Source organism: Strix aluco, chromosome 15 (genome assembly GCF_031877795.1).
Source record: "Strix aluco isolate bStrAlu1 chromosome 15, bStrAlu1.hap1, whole genome shotgun sequence".
Lineage (NCBI taxonomy): Eukaryota > Metazoa > Chordata > Aves > Strigiformes > Strigidae > Strix > Strix aluco.
Window position 1 is genome coordinate 16964475 of NC_133945.1, and position 19167 is coordinate 16983641.

At 39.5% G+C, this 19167-nt stretch overlaps 1 protein-coding gene across 1 annotated transcript; it reads left to right on the forward strand.

The window, feature by feature from the left end:
- The first annotated feature begins 89 nt into the window (after positions 1-89).
- On the forward strand, positions 90-18612 carry TEKT5 (tektin 5). Its single transcript, XM_074840384.1, is given in 7 exon segments — positions 90-210; positions 244-312; positions 314-819; positions 1222-1273; positions 1858-2002; positions 14974-15128; positions 18399-18612. Coding segments are annotated over 6 exon segments (1110 nt in total). The 5' UTR covers positions 90-210; positions 244-274.
- The last annotated feature ends 555 nt before the right edge of the window (positions 18613-19167 follow it).

A 19167-nucleotide genomic window follows, 5' to 3' on the forward strand; every position in this document is an offset into this window, starting at 1 on the left:
ACACAGCGCTGCTCTGCGGGGGAAAGCACTGCTTCATTGCAGGAAACGCAACGTGCCCTAGGACAGGAGGTATGAATGGAGGCCCCCAGAGTGCTGGGACCCAGGGGGCTTCAGCCTGCTGGCCAGATGGAACAGCCCTCAGAACTCTGTGACACGGCCGCAGTGTCTCAAGGCCCTGCGCAGCCCCAGACAGGTGGCAGAGGCCCTGGGGTTGCTCTGAGCGGCTGTGGATGCTGGACACAGCCCGAGGGCGGCTGCCTGAGCCCAGTGCAGGATGGAGTTTCTGGGGACCAAGCAGCTAGCCAGTTACTGTGTTCCCAGATCTAGCTCCCACCAGCACCACCAAGGACGCCTATCAGCCCTACTACCTACCAGGTTACCGCTACCTCAGCTCCTGGGGGCCCAGTCTGCTTTACAAAGTGGCTTCGGTCCCTCCCAGCTCTGACAAGCAATTTAATCCCATCGGGCAGCCGCCCACTGTTGTGCCTTCATTATGCTCTGCCCTGCACGCCCGCTGCAGCACTCGTGACTGGCACCATGCAAACATGGTTCAATGAAAAAGCTCTGAAGACTCCAGGGAATGTGCTGGTAGACTGAATGCTGATTCAGTGAGACTGACGCAAGATAAGGATCAACTGATTTATCAGATGCAAAAAGACAGTAGAAGGAACCTGGGAGAGAGGATCTCCACCACTGATTTCTGGAGATCTGAGCTCATCTATGAGCTAGAGAGTCTGCTGAAAGAGACCCAAGACTTGGAAACAACAAAGAAGCGGCTTGACTGTGCTGCAGATGAAATGAAAGAGCCACTGAAGGCAGGTTTCACATAGCTAGTTATTTCATGACTGTACTGCAGAATGGCTTTATTCTCTGTTGAATACTAGTATGACTTTTAATGTTATCATCAAGACAGATCTTGGTGAAACATTACCCTCAGTAAGACGGAAACCTGGCCACCATGGGCGCTATATATAAAAATCAACCAAGGAACCTATCCAGACATTTCTATGCTCTCTTTTCCTTCCTTTCTGCTTGAGGCTCCAGGAGACTGAGTCTTCCTCAGGCACTGGCCGGTCAGCTCAGTACTTTACAGGAGAGCCGAAGATGGCCTTGTAACTGCAATATCCTGATATTCTTACCTAGCTCTGAATTTTCTGCTATTGCTTGGTGAAAAGAATGTTTTCACTTAGGATAGCATATAATTTGTGTTATATTTTGAAGTTCTCCAGAATCTTAAAGGCAAATTAATTGCAACAGAAGAAGCCACAGTAATGTGAGAATCAATGAATGATGCTAGCAAAAACTCAAAACATGCAAAAACTAGAGTCAAAGTTCTGTCATAAACACCTGCAATACTGCTGATAGAAGCTATGTCTATCATGTTTCTAGGCAAGTACAAATAGAAAACCAAATTGGATTATGCTAAGTGAATTTGTCCCCCAAATCAGGAGAGATGGGAAACCACAACTCTGGTCTGCCCTCTTCTTTCTCACTTACAGCTGTGCTGGCATGAAGGTTATCACTGAAAACCTCCTCCCTTTGCTCTGAGGCTTTTCTTCACACTACACAAAAATCACCTCTTGCTTTTCACCCTTTTGGTTTTCTGTCATCAAAATGACAAACATTATTAAATGCAGTCAGTTAAATACAATTCTTTGGGGAATACTCACTAGAGGCTAGAAGAGATGAGTAGTACAGCAGCTTCCTCTAGCTAAATTACAGCACCAAGTGTTTTCAAGCCACTGTAAATGCCAACAAACTATAAGATGAAGCATTGGAGGAAGGTAACAAAAGCAATTAACTATTTAGCACAACAGCACTAACGGTGGTTCGGAGTAAGGTCTTTCCCTTTCACAGCATCAACAGAGATACACAGCATGTCTGGGAGCAGGATCTTTGTGACAAAAACTCAGCTCATCTTATTGATGAGAAGTGCTTTAAACTGAGGAACACATCGGACAGCATCAACTTTTACCATGGAGTGAAAAAAGCAGATGGGACATGAGTATGAGTGGCCATTGTAGCCTTCTCTTTCTGTGCTCCCTGCTGTAAGTAGGAGCCTGATTACAGCACAAGTCCTAGCCTTATCTTTGAGAAGTGATATAGAAAGAAGTGGCTTCTCTCTCTGTATGGCCCTGTTTTCCCTTGGTGTGAAACTCTCCATCATCCTTAATTATTCCTTGCCTCCTAACAGCTGTCATTGGAGGCCAGGCAGAAGCTGACAGTCTGCAGCACCAACAGCACTGATGCGCAGTGAGCTGTGTTTTTCAGCATGGACGATCATTTACAACTGTATTGTAGCTGACTTCTTGCTCTCAAACTCCTTTGTGCAGATGTCTTCCTATGGTTTTGATTTACACTGTTCTGTGGCCTTCAGGTTTCAAAACCACATCCAATCAAATCAAAATTCAGCTAAGGTGTGCAGTTAAGTGCAATGTGGTAAACAGCATGCAAGTGTACAGCACAGACTATATATATTTTCTGTAAAAACAGTTTGGGTTATTTGGAAATTAGTCCATCAAGCTATACAGACATATGTGTTAAACAGAATGATCAAAAAGGTATGGCACAGCTTTAGCATTACAGGCTGAACTAAAATGTCCCAGTTGTATACGGTTTTGAAACTCTTTATTAGTAGTGGCCTCACCAAGAACTGCATCCAATCCAAAAGCGATAGCAGAAGAAAAGCAGCTTGCAATAGAGGGCAGTATTTTTGTGCTAATGACTTGTTAGTTCCCTTATCACTCTTCAACATAGCAGTATGTGAGTGGTGAATGTACTTCACAATCTCAAATGATAACGACTTTGTCTTGTTGGAAGGAGGAAAAAAAAAAATCAGTATTATTTGTTTACTTATGTTCTGCTTTTCATTAAAAGATCACCTCATTCACTACCGAAATGAGGGCATATCCGAAGGAAACTTGGCAGGCATTCTGCTGACTCTAGTAACACTACCTACTTTTAGGATTAGCAATGAATAAAATTATTCTTGTCAGCTCTAGTAAAAAGCAGATTCATGTGGATAAGTTTTACAGCTTTTTTCCTTTCTCACCAACCATTATCCAAAGAAATGCCATTTTTCATTAACATTTTCCTGAAACCATTTGGCAGACTGAGACATACCTGCAGCACTCAGGAGCAGAGCAGGTGTTTTCTGCCTCAACAGAACCAGCTGGATAAATTACAGTCTGAAAAAGCTATGTTAAAGAACAGATTAAGTACTAAGTATTTCAGATAGTCAAGATGGAAACCTACTTAGAAATTTAATATTCTGATGAGGAAATTAATATAATTCATCAGAGCATAGAGGGGAAAAAAAACCCCAAGCCAAATACCCTTCAGAAAGTACACTGAGATTGTCTGGATCTGCAGGTGTAAGCAATGTCAGCTCGGGTTTAGTACACTGATTTATGCACTTTACTATGGTATCAGGTTGGTTACCTGAAACTTTTCAGGGCAACAGCCTAAATAAATGTGTAGCACTAAGGAATTCCAAATTATTTAGGAAGATCAGTACTTCAGTTTGGAGAGAGAGGAATACCCTATGAAAAACTGAAAAAAAGGCCACTGAGAAAACAGTAAATGACAAAATTAGCTTTTTCTTTTTGCATCCCTTAATATTTACTCTCAGTGTTCAATTAAAATCTAGAGTAAATGTGAAACTCAAAAAATAGTGACCTATCCCTGCAGAGTTTAACATACAGGCATAACTCTTAGAAGAAAGTTTTGTGTGGAGAAAGAAGTCAAACACCGAAGTTTGTCTCAGCCTTTCAATTTGGCAAGTAAAATATCTGTACCTTTTCATAAAATACGCTAAATATTTCTGGGCGAAGAGAGAAGTGATCTAGTAGGCTAAGCCATGCATTAAAGAAAGTGGTGAATTTAACTCCAGAGAGAGTAGCTTATACTGCACCAGCAGCTTTCAAGCCAGAGGCTCAGGCTGCAAGTTTAGAGCCTCACAGACTTCTGGTTTAGAAAGATCTGAGTACGAGATTTATGTTCAACTAATTATGATAATGATGGCCATCTTTGAAGCTTGGACATGAAGCCAAGCATCCCAAAGTTTGTTTATGTACAGGACATTGCAGCAGAAACATTAATGAGTGGCATTTTGCAGCATAGGAGCCCTATATTCAGTCTTTCTCTGTATGTTCATAGGCTTTATCATAGTAAAGCTATTTCTGCTTGTCTCATAGATATTACTGTATTTACCTGTAATAGCCCTGTAAGTTAAAGCAAAGGTGTTCATTTTAATACATGGAGAAATAAGAGGATGGAGATACTTATCCAAATGACACAGCAGGACAGTGTTGGGGCTGGGAGAAAATTCCAGTTCTCCTCACTCCTAAGTCCATGCCTTATCCGTTGTCCTGCTATCATTCTTTCTGATGATGAGGCTACTAGGCTAGAGTCACATGTTTTATTATGTAAGTCCTACATATCTCTTAGGGTAGGGCTGCTCTGATAGCAGACCAGAGCTGTCTGAAGAGCTGTGTAACAATCCTCCTTTGCTTTCTTGCTCATTTTTCCTAAACTAGGTTGGGCTCTCGTTCTCTGGTGGTTGGTGACACACAACTGAGTTTCCCCTGGATAAATGGTAAGGGTTCACAAAAGTAGATGGTATTTGAATCTATTCTGATGGTGTCTAAAACAGTCCAAATAAGACCAAATGCCTTCAATTTGTAGTAATCAGACTACACACATGATGAAAACATGCATACACCATCATTTTATAATATATATCACCTGTCCCATCACATTTTTTACTATAAACCTACAAAAATTTGCATTTAGTTAGAGGGATGGCTTAGCAATTTACAGATACCTTGTCTTGGGGCAGATCAGATATATTTTTACCCTTTATTCTACTTGGAGTTTTGTCTGAACCCCAATACGGAATGGGCTCCAAAAACAGATTAAGTAACCAAGTCAGCACAAGGGAAGTCTCCAAAGAGGATTGGTTGCAGTGATTCCCATTTGCTTTTCTGCATTCTCAGTCCAGCTGCTGTCTGCTCTCACTGTTACTTCACTGATGTATTCAGGAAATTGTCTTGAGTTGACTTCAGATTTTCATTGTCTGTTATTTGGCTTTTCCTGCCTGCCACTTCTTCTGGGGAAGCTGGCTGGTGAGGCTGACAACCTCAAGTCTATCAGAAGACTGGGAAGTGATTTGCATGGGAGAACAGTAAAAAAGGATTAAATTGCTTTTGTATAATTTTGAACAGGAAACTATCAAATGCAGAAGGGAAATACTGTCCTGGAAAACCTGTTTTATATCTGTCCCTGTCTAGTTCACTGTAGAGCTTCTATGTAAAATTATTCCCTGCCCACTTTTGCTTGATTTTCTTCTAGAGGACTAAGACAATTTGCCACCTTTACAGTGGCAATCAAACTGAGTCTGTGGGAGCAAGGGTGTGGTATAAAGCCTGGAAGTCATCACAGCTGCAAGAATGATTAAAGGACTGGAAAGCAATCAATTGACAGAATAAGTTCCTCAACTTTCTCTTTAGCAGGCTGAAAAAGGTGATGTTAGTAGCACTTGACGACACTGCTTTATTTAGCTTATCCAAGTAACAGTTGGGGTAGGGGCAGAGAACATGCTAAATCCACAAGTATCTATACAGAAGAAAAAAGAATCACAATAGAAGACTTTTTACTCGAGCAGACAAAACCAAAAGAAGCAGCGGTGGCCAGACAAAAGCCAGACAAATCTAGATGGATAACATAAAGCACTTATGTTTCAGAACAAAGGAATTCATCACTGCAACAGCTTACCACAGGTAGATGGCTTCATTAGCACCAGGAACTCAAGATCGCTGTTCTCCCTGAAAGCTCTGATCTCTGCAGGCACTAGCTTACAAAGAGGAATTTCTACAGGGCAGTGTAGTGATCTGCAGGCAGTGCAGACTTAGTGCATAATTAAGACTTATTTCTGACCCCAAGACTGAAAATGTCCCATTTCCATTTCTGTCCCAACTGCACAAGTCGATTAATTTACTTACTTTGTTCTGGGATTAATCTTGGTCAGAACAATCCAAGGTTCATCCAGAATTTGGATAGCAGAACCCTGGAAAAATGAGGTGCTGGAGGCAGAAGCCCAGAAGCCCTAGCTAGGTATTTGGCAAGAGTTAGATCACAACCCAGAGAAGGTATTACAGCCCCACTGTGTTTCATCATCACTGGGCTCACAGAGCATGTGGTTGTTTGGGGATGCAAATATTCTTCAAGAGTCTACTCACGCTGTATGACTCTGGTCAGGCTCCGGGCTCCTCTAGGACCAGATTTTTAGGCTGGTGAACAGAAAACATAGTGTACACAATTCAGTGTAGAAGAGGGTGGTATGTGTTCTTCAGCATGGCTCAAGAAACACTCAATTTATGCCAAGAGACATTATGATAAATATATTTTACATCTGGTGTAAAAGTACACAAATCTTTAGGAAAAGAAGGAAAACCTTTAATCATTGTGCCAGGCCCTCATTAATATGTTTGCATCTCTTTTCCATAAAGTTAATATTAACATAAATAGTTACCTTGGCATCAGTCTCCTGGAAATAACCAATGGGGCAGGATGTTTATGTACATTAGCTCTGGGAATCAGTCAGACCAGACAGCAAGTGACATGTTTGCATAGTCCAGTGTTTATACCATGCCTAAATGGCAGATTATCCCTGCCAGCTCCAACACCTGTACTGTGCTCAGAAGTGTTTCTGTGCCCAGTGGCAGAGCGCCCAGCACCACCCTTCCGGCAAGCCTTGCTATTGCACTACCCAGGAGCACAGGGATCAGAAAGAAGCTAGAAAAGCAGGTACATGTTTAGTAAAACCATGAAAAAATAACCACCCACTCCAATAAACAAGTAGCCTCTGAAAGAGTTTTCAAACTTACCTGAGAAGTTCTGAAAGGAGCACTCCTATGGCTGTTGAAAAGGAAACAGCCTGTTCCTCTGAACAGGAACATAAAGAAATACTAAACTACAACAGGAGATGCCCATGCAAGAAGTGTGTAGGAGAGGTGCAGCAGTGTTGGGAGCTGTGGGAAGGAGTATGTATCTAGCAGAGGGAGTACTTTCCCCGTGGCACTTGCCCCACAAAGGCTTTCATCTCAGCCCCCAGTGTATCCTCACATAACTTTTAAAATATATTTTTGGTGATCATTTTCCCCCCTTCCTCTTCTTATGCCTTAAAATGTTATTTACAGTTTTTCATGCCCATTCATGGAGGCTGGGTATACAGTTAATCTTATAATTTAATATTGGAACTTGTTTGAGAGTAAAGTTTTCAGAAGATAATAAAAAGTGACTCAGAAGTGGGTGGGAAGATGCATGCTGGTTGGTGTAGGCAGCTCAAACTTGCCTGGAAAAACCTGTTCAAAGGAAGAAATAGTTATTTAAGATAGGAATAGACTTTTGCCTAGAAACTAAGAGAAATTACAGATGAAAGCTAGGGCACTCACTTGAAGACAAAAGATTTCGCTCTCCTAAAATTGTTGCTTAATCTCATGAAATCATGAAGACTTACATAGACTACATTGGAGTACAAACTATGGGCAAGTGGAGAAACCACGTAGGAGAGGCCTGGCTCCTCAGCATGCCATGCAGCAATGGTCCACTTCATGGGTTAGGGTAAGGGGAACATGAAATGGGGAAGGCTAGAGTTATCATAACCAAGTGACAGCCACTGCACATCAGGATGTATTCAGGTTGTCATGAATCCAAGTGTCTTTATTTGCAAAATAACAGAAATCTCTTCTCACACTGAGGGACACACAGCTGCTAAGTAAAGGGAGCCTGGATTGAATGGATGTGAGACTTTGCTGGCATTGATATAGAAGATAACTTCTTTCTGCCACAACATTTATGTGTGAGAAACTGAGGTGGTTGCTACTATCTCTGCTCCCTCCCCTGCAACCGATCTGCACTCAGGGAATTCATATGGGCTTGGCAGAGCAAACAGGGTTTAGTTCAAGGCAGCAGTAGTCATATATATCTATAAAACTGTTGCTTATTTTCAGAAAGGGCTGTCTTGCAGATGGACATACGTAGTAGCTTTTCTAGAAAAGCAGCATTTTCAGGCTCGAAAGGGTCATGAGACAAAAGCATTGCATTGACTCTAAAGTCAGGACAAATTTAGCCTACTGTGACTGGGTTGAGATTTCATTAATGACTAAAAGAATATAATTCCTGACAGGAATCAGTATTCTGGAGCAGCTGCGTGAGCCACAGCTGTTTCTCTCTGGCACCATCTAGAGACATCTCTCTGTTAAAGGGATGTATATCCTTTCAGATGAGGTAACTTGATTCGAAACAGAGCATGCACAAGGCCCCAATTACCTGTTTTGTTGTTATTTTGAACAGGTTTAATGTTATTAAAAATACATTAATAACGTAGCATTTTATTTTGTTCTCCTAAATGATAATGCACTCTAAAATTGCTGGTCCTATAGCATCTGAAAGCACAATACAGTTTAAGATGGACAAATACAACAGAACTCTGAGACTTACTCTTGTTCTTCAAGAGTAAAAAGTGTAGCAAGAAAGTATGAAAGAGTTAAGCCTTTTCTTATGTATAGTTATGGCTTCCTCTGTTGTTTTGAAAATATATTAGAAAATCCAGGCCAAGTTAAATGATCCCATGTTTTTTCCTCCTTTAATTTTAATAAAACTATTTTAAAATAAAAAATCTTGTATATTTTTAGAAAAAATTAAATAGAAACTGATTGCATATAACTGTGAAATCGATTGGATTATTTTCAGAGATTAAAGTAAGAAAATACATATTGGAATTCAATGGAAGGAGGATTTTTATAAGACTGTAAATTGTTATACTGACCAAATGAAACGCCCGGGGTCCCTGGGTCCTCTGTTTCAATCTCTGCTGAATAGACCAATCTGTGTAAGGACACAGATTAAATGTCCAGATATATATTTAAAGCTGCCTTTGTTTCAAAAGTATACTATTTACATTCTGATAGTTTCCTCTTTTCTGTGAAAATGTCATATTTAAGACTGTTATAAAGAAAATGTTGGGAATTCTACAGGTATCCTTTAGCACATGTAGAACTTATAATATAATATGCTTTAGCTTTCAGATCTGTTGGCTGTATTTATGCCAGCTGTATTCCCATTGTTATGAAGCTTTATACATAAAAGCTTGCAATATTTCCAGATCCAGACCACTCTCCCGACTCCTGATATGTCTGATGAATTGTGCAATGCATTGGTCTGAAGATATTTTCTCTGGGCACAAACTAAACTGGTACTTCACTACAAAACTCTGTCATCCCATGTGAGTATAGACACAAACACACAGAAGTTACTGCTCAGAATGATTCTAACTCTGCTTCAATACAGTTAAACTATCTGAATGCATTACCTGCTGATGTCACATTCTGTTGAGGAATGTGGGGTTTTTTCTTTTAAATGTGTTATTCTTCTTAAGATTCCTGGGCTATTCCCCACAACCATCTAATTAAAAAACCCCAAAACTAAGCTTGATAAGTCATAGAACAATGACCTGTAATTAAGCGTCAAAAAACAAACCCTAAAAATACCAAAAGCAAGGGACATGGTAATCTCTATCAAGAATTTGTCTGCAACATGATAGTAAAAACTGTCAGGTCCAAATTAATTTCAGATTTGAGATCCGGGTTATACTTATAATCCAAAGATTGCAAGATATCATTGTTTTACTTTCAAATAATGTGGTCATATATCCTAAATGTAATTGTGAAATTGGTCACAATTACACTATGCATTCAATTAAGTATGATAACCTCAACAAATGTAACTTAATCCAAATTAAGTTGGATTAAGTATGGAAACACAGATAAAAAAAAAGTTTAAAAAACTCACTGAGAGGCAAAATATTAAAGAAATTTACAAGATGAGGAGACACAAGAATGTTCCTCCCACCATATTACCTGACTGCTGCTTTTTGTGTTGGATTACTAAACACTGAGCAAACCTTGGAAACAACAAAGAAACAAGGATAGCTGTCAGACTGTAGCATTTTAAAAACGCTTATGTTGTACATAAGACTACCCCGATTACATGATGAAACACGTGTGACTTCAGCTGCTCTTTCTCTTGCTCTAACTGTATCCAGCCTATAAAAATCATGGCCTTGGTGAAGTGAGAGAACAGTGGGAGCGCAGTTTTCTACAAGCCCTCAAGAATGCTGCAGCACAAAACTTTACTCATGTCCTGGAAGGGAAAGTTTCCGGAGGGGCAGCTGCCTGAGCCAGTGCCTCACCAGGCTCTTTTAGGAACACGCTGCTCAGCATTTGTTGTTTTTGCTTCCTGGCTTTGGAGGTCATCCAGAAATGACGCAGACTGGTGCAACACTATCTGGTGATCCTCCCCACCAATCCGTTTATGTACAGCAGATTATCTAAATCATTTTATCCAATGTGTGGCCAGAATGAGTAATCAAAAACTGTTTGTACAAAGCTTCTGCGATGCGTTGGAGGTGGTTCCCCCGGGGCCATTTTTCTTTGTATGTCTTACATGACAGTGCTTTTAAAAAAAAAGTAAGAAATAATCTGAGAACACACAATGAACCTAAAACCACATCCACTGACATGCAGCCAGGCACAGCTTAAAGATGGATGCATAGTTTCATGTTTGAATTTTGAGTTCACAGGCAGGTTTAAACAATATTTTTCTTTAGTGAATGAGGGGTTTGCTCAGTAGCACTACTCAATTGCCTTGGCTGTGCACAATGTGCTTGCAGACTGCTCCTACCTTTATGAGCAGGACACCAGAGCACCTAGTGAAGTCGTGTGGCACAGGAGCGTAGTTACTACACATTTTGCCAACACAGAGCGCTATAAGTGTTGGACATAAAACTGAGTTTTCAGTGACCTTTAGATGAAAGCTCTCTTTTCATGACTAATGAACTACTGGATTCTCAATAAAAAGAAACATTTTCTATTTAGACTTCAGAGCTTGCCCTTTTCAAACATTAACATTGTGTGAATTTGCAGGCTGTGCAATCTCTAAATTCTTTGAGTCACTTCTAGATACAAAACTACTATTGTCCTATGTCAGTTATATGCCATTATTTATGGGGGAAGTGCATACATGACCATATTCTAAAAAAGAGAGAACACTACAGTCTCCTGCTCCTGTGTCACTAAGGGAACACCTGTTTGCTACATGTACAGTGGTCAGTGAGGCCCAGCCAGGTGCTATCTGACAACACAGCACAAAGAAGTGCTGTAAAGGAACAGAAACAAACCTCAGGTTTGATGATTATCAGCATTCCTGCACTTGAAATGTTACTACTGAATTTGTGTTTGTGGTCTGGCGGTTGTACTTGCACTGTTGCCACATTGAGAATGCATCAGAAAACGACTTGAGAAAAGTGGGGGGTTCAGAAAACCACTCTTCTAAAGTTCTCTCTGCTAGCTGAGCTTAATGAAAATGGCCTTTCCAAGAGACTGAGGACAGTTTATACATGGGCAATCTGCTCAGTGCTGTCTGTACTTGAATCAGCTTTTTCCTTCTGCATGTTAAGAAACCACTCGATATGTAATTTATTTTTTCACACAAGCAGAATGAAAGAGTAAAGGGCACCCAACCATTACAGCAGCATTGTCACATAGTACTGGAATGACCATGGTTTGCAATAGGCAACCCTTATATAATAAGGATTTGTGGCAGAGGAGTGGCACTGTTATTGGAAATACTGAAGACTACTAAATTTCTTCCCATGTCCTCTTATAAATTTGTGTAATGCTTCCACAGTTTGCTGCAGTATGTTTCTGTGTACATGCTGCTTCCCCTTTGATGGCTTTCTGCTTTCCTTCCATGTGTGGAATAAACATGAGATACCTATACTGCTTTCAAAGAAAAAGAGGGCAGGAAAAAATTTCTTGTACAAAATATTAATTTTATCCTCTTCTCTAACCTGTTTAGAACAATTAGCACTAATTAAGTGTAAGAGAGCTTGCAACCTAACTTCACTCACTGAATAAATTAAATAGTTTTGATTCGTATTAGCACAGGACAGAAGGTATCAGCACAGCGACTACACTACATGCTTACCATAATGAGCACATTTATGAACTGCAGCATCACTTTGGGGATCTGCTTTCACAGTCATGGTTCATTTCTAACAAAGTGCTCTGGGCTGCTTTAATTGTGTGGTTTCATTGACAGATTTGCTCCACAAAGGTGAGTCACACCATTTCCAACTGCTGCCCAAGAGAGAAAGTGTTACTACCAATGAAGCTCAAAGTCTGAACCACAAAGGTCCTACCCAGAATCTGACCTGAGTGGAAGTCCTCTTCCACCAGAAGTAGAAAACAAATAACCCACTCAGTCCTTTCTGAAATTGAGACAGAACTTTGCTCAGTTCTTACTGGACTGAGATATGTGCTGCTTCGTTTCATTGTTTTTACTTTGAATTACACTTTTTATTAAAAAGAACTAAATCTGCTTACAGCTTGCTCCAAATTGTAAGTAGAATTAATCTAAGAGGCCAACATCCTCACAACATCCCACTGCAGGTAACAGAACTATGTCACAGTGAATTTGGCTCACTTGCATGCTGTAAGGCGTAGCATGGGAAACACCACTGTAGTGACAGAAGCTATAACATAAACACAGGAAAGGAGGACCCTGCTAAGCAGCGGGTGACCTCTAAAAGCACTGTGTATTTTCTTTGCCTCACAGCCTTGTATGTCCCCACAGGTTGATGTTTTTGTTTAGCAATGAAAGTGAACAGTGGGAGCAAAGGATAGGACTGACAGGCTTGTAAAACTCTCCCTGACATACATCCTCTTAATCACCAGTAGCCTACCTAGGAGCTGGATCTCACCTTTATCATGTACAGATGAACACACGCCTCTTAGGGAGGTAATAGCAAAGTTCTGAAAACAGCATAAATTCAGCTTCTGAGCAGCAGAAGACCCAAAAGTATTTTCAGGGAAAAGGAAGGATGTGGGCTTGATGCATAATGAAGACATTTAACTTCATTAAGTCTCTTTCCCTTGTTTTTATCTTTAGAAATAAGTACATCTAACTGGTAAAATTGTAAAGATGTAAAATGATGTATCTAACAGTACACTCTTATCATAAGTAGTTACTCTGCAAAACAAATAGCTACAAAGTGCACTGGATTACCTGCATAAATATTTCCTCTAAAATACAGCTAGCTTACAGTGATTATCTAATTAAGAAGGAACCACTGCAGAATAAAATTATAGGGAGAAATTTACTACTGTTAGCTTCATGTTCTTCCATACTGTGTTCCCTTCATAATAAACCAGATTTTTTCCCCTGCAGTCTATAAGCCATAAAGGCTGCTTTTTGGGTGAAGATGCTCTCAAGCTAGCTCTGTGAGGACCAACCTTGGACCCAAAGGGCTCAGTACAGTGTGAGGACCTGGCTTCAGATCAGTACAGTCATGTTCATACGCTGCTGCTTCAGGGCCCAAGATGATTCATCTGTTGGAAAATTGCATTGCTGTAAGGGTTGAACTGGTTTGGACAGTGCTAGCCAGGAGACCTTTCATATTGCTCTACTATGCAGTGTCAACAAGCCCTTAAGGATTTGGACTGGGGAGCAGGTTTCTGGCATCTTTAACTCTTTGGGATTTGTCTATAAATAACCTTTCAGGAGCAGGAACTAATTCAATTTTCAAACCACACACATCATTAGCAAACCTGGTAACAACTTAGTGTGTGGGCAAGATCTAAATAGCAGCATAATTTAAATCACATTACGCCATTTTTAGTGGTTGTTGAAATTCATGTTGCTTTGATTTTAGTAGACTGGCTGAGAAACTACATTAGTTGAATTTGTTCTCGTCCATTTTAAAGCTGTCTACAGGAAAAGCTTGAACAGGTTCACCACATTGGCTGCAATAAATCCTGATAAATGAAAGTAACATAATAATCAACTGGCTGGGAAGTGTTACCTGAATATAAACATTTTCTTCCTTCTTTCTTTTTTAAGACCTAGCAAAACTTTTCCCTTGCAATTTGTCTCATTTTTTCATACATATTAAAACATATAGGAAGCACTTACAGGATTCTCAGGGGTGATATGATTATATGATAAAATGCACTGCAACTACAAACTATGCTAAACTAATTCCATGGGCCTCTCCTTTTTAGTGATCTTTCAATCTATCTTCTCCATTTACAGAAAAAAAAGCCTTTAAAGGAAGTTGGTCTTCCCTCTACAGCTCCCCATGGAGTTTTCAAAACTTTGAGAATCTAGTTTCAGTATGAAAATGACTTGTGTTCATATGTTCTTGTAGCACATGTCCCCAATACCTGGAGTATGAAGCAATTGTAGAGGGGACATATTTGATTGCTAATGAATTTTTATGAGGCAAAAGGAAATAAGAATTGAATGAAGGTTTAAATGAAAATGACAGTTTATTGGATTTTTACCTTTGCAAAATATTCATAGATCAAGCAGCAGATTTTTTTATTTAGGAAAAAAATTAGATAGTGCTGCAAAATGGAAATAAGTCCCTGTAGAGGTATAAACACTGCCTCTATGAAAACGGCTTTATCACAAAAACACAGTTGGAATTTCCCCCATCACAATAATTCAGTGGTTCTCTTCTGCTTGTAATAAATTTATATTCCAATTTGCCTACAAATTTCTTAATTTTATAACAGGAAAGAGAAAGTGCATTTCTTAGTGGAAGTTGTTTACCTGTTTTCCAGGAACAACTTCATTAAATGCTTTCATGTGATGTACGAGTGTATGGCCCACTCCTCCTGGCTCTCCTATGAGATTTAATTACCGTATGTCCTTTTAAAGAAATGGCAAGATCAAGGCAACATTATACAAATCCATCTGATTGATGTGAGTTTATAGTAATCTCCTCCTCTAAATTAAGCAAAATGACATGTCAGAATGGAAGCAGTTCCAACAGGAGTGTTTAAAAGCTGAGGTGAGTTCTGATTTCATATGCACATGAGGCTTGCAAACATGTTCTGCTTTGTTCAGATACTTCAAGAAATCTTCCAGACAGAAGATACAGTCATGTTACTGGAGAGATCTATAAAGGCAAAGGAGTACCCACTGAAAGTGGCTCAGACCCGCCTGGAGGAAAGAACTAAACGACCCAATGTAGAACTTTGCCGTGATGCACCTCAGCTTCAGTAAGTAAAGGCCAGACTACTCTGTCCCTTCCTTCATCAGCCACTCAAGAACAGGAAATTTAATGACAGTGTGAATCAGTCTGATGAAATTAGAATTGCATTAATTACATTGCAATACAAATTCTGGGAGAAAGAAGTCAAATCCAGGGAGTTATGTTGAAATAATGGGACAAAACATCTAATGTTCAATGTGTGTAGCTGCCTTTAGAGTCCCTCTCCCAGGACAGTTAATAGCTCAGTTGGTTTTTGGTGGCTGGTATCTTCTGGCATTCAGTCTCATGTCCGAGTTGGGACTTAGGAATTGATTTAAATTCCATTCTTTATGAAACACAAGATTTCACTTTAGGAAATACCTAATTTTAGAAACATGTTATCCCAGAAAAAATTCTTTCTTTTGATGCAAAAAACCTCTATCCAATGGTCAAACTCCTTAAAAAGTTAATTGCAAATAAGAATGAGGCAGCATCTCTTACTGCCTCAACTAATTTTCAGCTCTTTTGGTATACACTTTGGTTATATAGCTGCGGGGGCTTCCCAGCACATGTTGGCATCAGCTTGGTCATCCCTGTACTATGATCCATCGGACAGTGTGTAGTGTGTCTTTTGGGATATACAAGAGGATGTCTGAGATACCAGCCTTCCTTCCCTCATAACTGAAGAAGGGTCTTCCAAATTGTAATCCCATTTATCTCCCTCCAATCCAGTTGGAACACATCAGTGTTCCAGAAGAACCCTATCGAGTATATCTTTTTAAAAATACTGTCTTCAAAGTGCTCTGTGGGGGTTTTCTCAAGAAATACTGCATCAGGGTTCCTCCCGTAGCTGGAGTGAATTTCACAGTCCAGTAAAAGAATTTTGCATATTTTTATGACAAGTAGAAAACTATTCCCTTTTTGTCTCTAGCAAATCCCACTGTACACAACAGCTTCACATACAATGAAATTAATGAAGTACATAATTCTTAAACTGAGTATTTATATTATTTTTCCTAAGCAGTGTTTTATCAGCTCAGAAAGCTCCTATTCAAACAAGGAAGTGGCAATAAATCATAGTTTATTGTACTGGCATCTTTTCACTTTTTCTAACTCTTTAAAACATAAATAGTACAATGCAATATATCTTTTTTCAGCCTCATACCTCCTTAATTGGATCTTGACGTTTCCTTTGACATATCCATATATTTGATTTCTTCAAGTTCATGCTCTGCTCTCCACATCCATTCCGTCACAATGGATCTGAATTCTTTTATATCCATTTGGATAGTTTTATTCATGTGGCCTTTCATATCACATAAATAATGCCTGTTCTAGATGCAGGAGTTCAGCTGTAAGAAACCAGAAAAACTTCCAATTACACTGTAGCATTCAGTTACATTTACTATAGGAGCAGATCATTTGCCACTTCAGTTACCACCACACCATCAATTAGGTATGCAAGTAAGCTAGTATGAGCATTTTATTAAAAAAAACAGACCAAGATGGCCTTAAATATCAATACACAGCTCCAGTTTTATACTCAATCTGAGTCTTATTCTCTACTTCCTCCCTGAAGATCTCTTCCACAAAAATATCTGCAGCATTATGATTGATATCAGGCTGGTCAGCAGGACTGCATGTATCCAAGATGTAAAACTTACTTGATTTAGGATCAAAAATGCAGTGTCACATTATATCTTCTTCTTCCCACAACTGACAGTGATGCTGTTCATGTTCCAAAGGGTCCCGTCTAAAAAAGTTTGGAAGCTTCATTTGAAGTCACTGGAATGTCAGAATGTCTTTGAATATCTTCTTCAATTAGAGTGAAAGGACATTAACATGGCATACTTAAAACCAAGAAGTACACAGGGGTTCTGAATCAATCTAACTCCTACTAGCTTCTAGGTTTATCTAGAGCTTCACAAGCTGTTGCACAGCTATTCAGAAGTATTTTGGGCTTAACATACATGCAAGTTTTCTGTCAGTCTAATATGATTTCTAATATTTTAATCAAAGTGTTTATACAAGTCCACTGTTTACTAGATGTAGTTATATTGACAGGTAATTAACATATCTCATTCTCCTTCCTCTAATGCATATGAATTTTGCTCTACCACAGCTCCCTAATCCAGACCAGGTTATGTTGGATGCTTTAGCTGATCCAAATAACTGAAAGTTATGTTCATCATAACTGCAATTAGAAATAGAAATTCTGACAGGGTATTTGAAATTTGGACACTTTTTTCTATCACAATATTTGGTTGAGCTCACATCTCAAATAAAAAGTGTTTTCTTAGAGACAAAATCCTATCTGAGAAAGTAAAGCTATTTGCTAATTCACTTTCAAATAACTTAAGTGTAGTTCTCTCATGTGGTTTAAAGCAAGAAGGAATTCAGCCCAACAGCTCAACTGTAACAGGGAAAGAAAATATCAAATGAACCATTTCTTTGTAACACGAAAATGTTATCTGAGTTTGCTGTTTATTTAAAAGGAAGTGCTGATGTTGGCACTTGTTCTCTGTGTGTGCTGCCAACTTTGTAGTTGAAGGGATTAGACAGAAAACAAATTAATAGAGTCTAGTTTTTCTGTACTGAAACAACGGGGGCTATCCCAAAACAAGTTACAGTGGATTCTGGAAAAAATCAATCTTTCTTATAGTCTGTAGCAGGCTGAACAACTAATAGACAAAACACAAAGTTGACAGTCGCAAAGAATTTACCAGCTCAGTGACTATACAAGATTTGCCACATCTCCACTGATAAGTCATTGGAAGAAATGTGGCTAGTATCAGCTCACAGAAAATCTTGATTTCAGAGCTCTACGTTCAGCGGTTATTCTGGTAAGTGATTCTTGTTCTGATTAACATGCTTCTGTGCCAAATGCAGACCTTTTAGCTTAAACTTGTGCAGCAGGATGTGCTATCATGAACTACACCAACACTCTCCAGTAACACCCATCCCAAACACATTCTACAGGACCACATGCAAGTGCTCAGCACAGCCATGCTAGCCCTAGAGAGGCTACACAAATGAGAGGCTGCAAGTGAAGAAGATGGCAATTAGATATAGCAAAGCAGAGTGGCTTAATCTGCTATTGAAGGTCAACACAAGCAAGAAATCATCACTTCTTACAGGTGCTATGCAAGCTAGCTTGGCAAATACGTTTCATATTGATTCAGTCCAAGACAGCTGTTCAAATCCTGCCTGAAAGCATGACCTGTCCACTGTCAAAAAAGGAACGTGGTGAGGGACTGCTGAAGTTATGTGAGCAACCTATCCCCTTCTCTTTTTCCGGACTTGTCACTGAGGTTTACACTATAGATGACACCTTACAGATCTTAAAGCGACGTCTGCAAGAAGCCCATGATACTCTCCAGATGCTGAACCTCTACAGATCAAAGCTGGAACATGAAATTTCTGTGAAGGCAAACTCCTCCTTTATTGACAAGAAGTGTATGGACATGTGCAAAGTCTTCCCCAGCATCCCACAGCTCATTGTCTACACTTGAATAGTAACCTTTAATATCTTAGCACATGATATAAAAGTTGCAAATATTTCCTGAAGGAAATCATTATTATTCTGTTTTCTCAAATAATAAAGTCTAGAAATAATAGAAATAAACTCATGAAAATTAATATCTTGCCTCTTCCCTTTGAACAACCTCATATTCTCAGCTGTAGCTGCTACTAATTCAAATAGAATTAGTAGACTTACTCTAACAGAATCAGACCACATTAAAATAGCCAGACAAATATTGCAAGGCATATGTGAGTTACTAGGCTAGAGAAAATGTTGGACTGAAACACCATGCTTCAACAGAATTAGTACAATACAGGATTTAACTGTTCAGGATAATGTGCCGTCTGTGTTTCAGTCCCTGTCTGGAAAAGTCCAGTTTAAATGCTTACCCAATCCTTACACCCTCCTCCTGTCTAGCAATGCTAGTTTGGGTGTTTGGAATTAGAGGGGATTGAACAAACTTGATTCACAGAAGCTGAAGGGCAATTTCAGTGCAACCACTTCAGGTACACATGTAGCCTGTGTTCACTGAGAGGGAATCTTT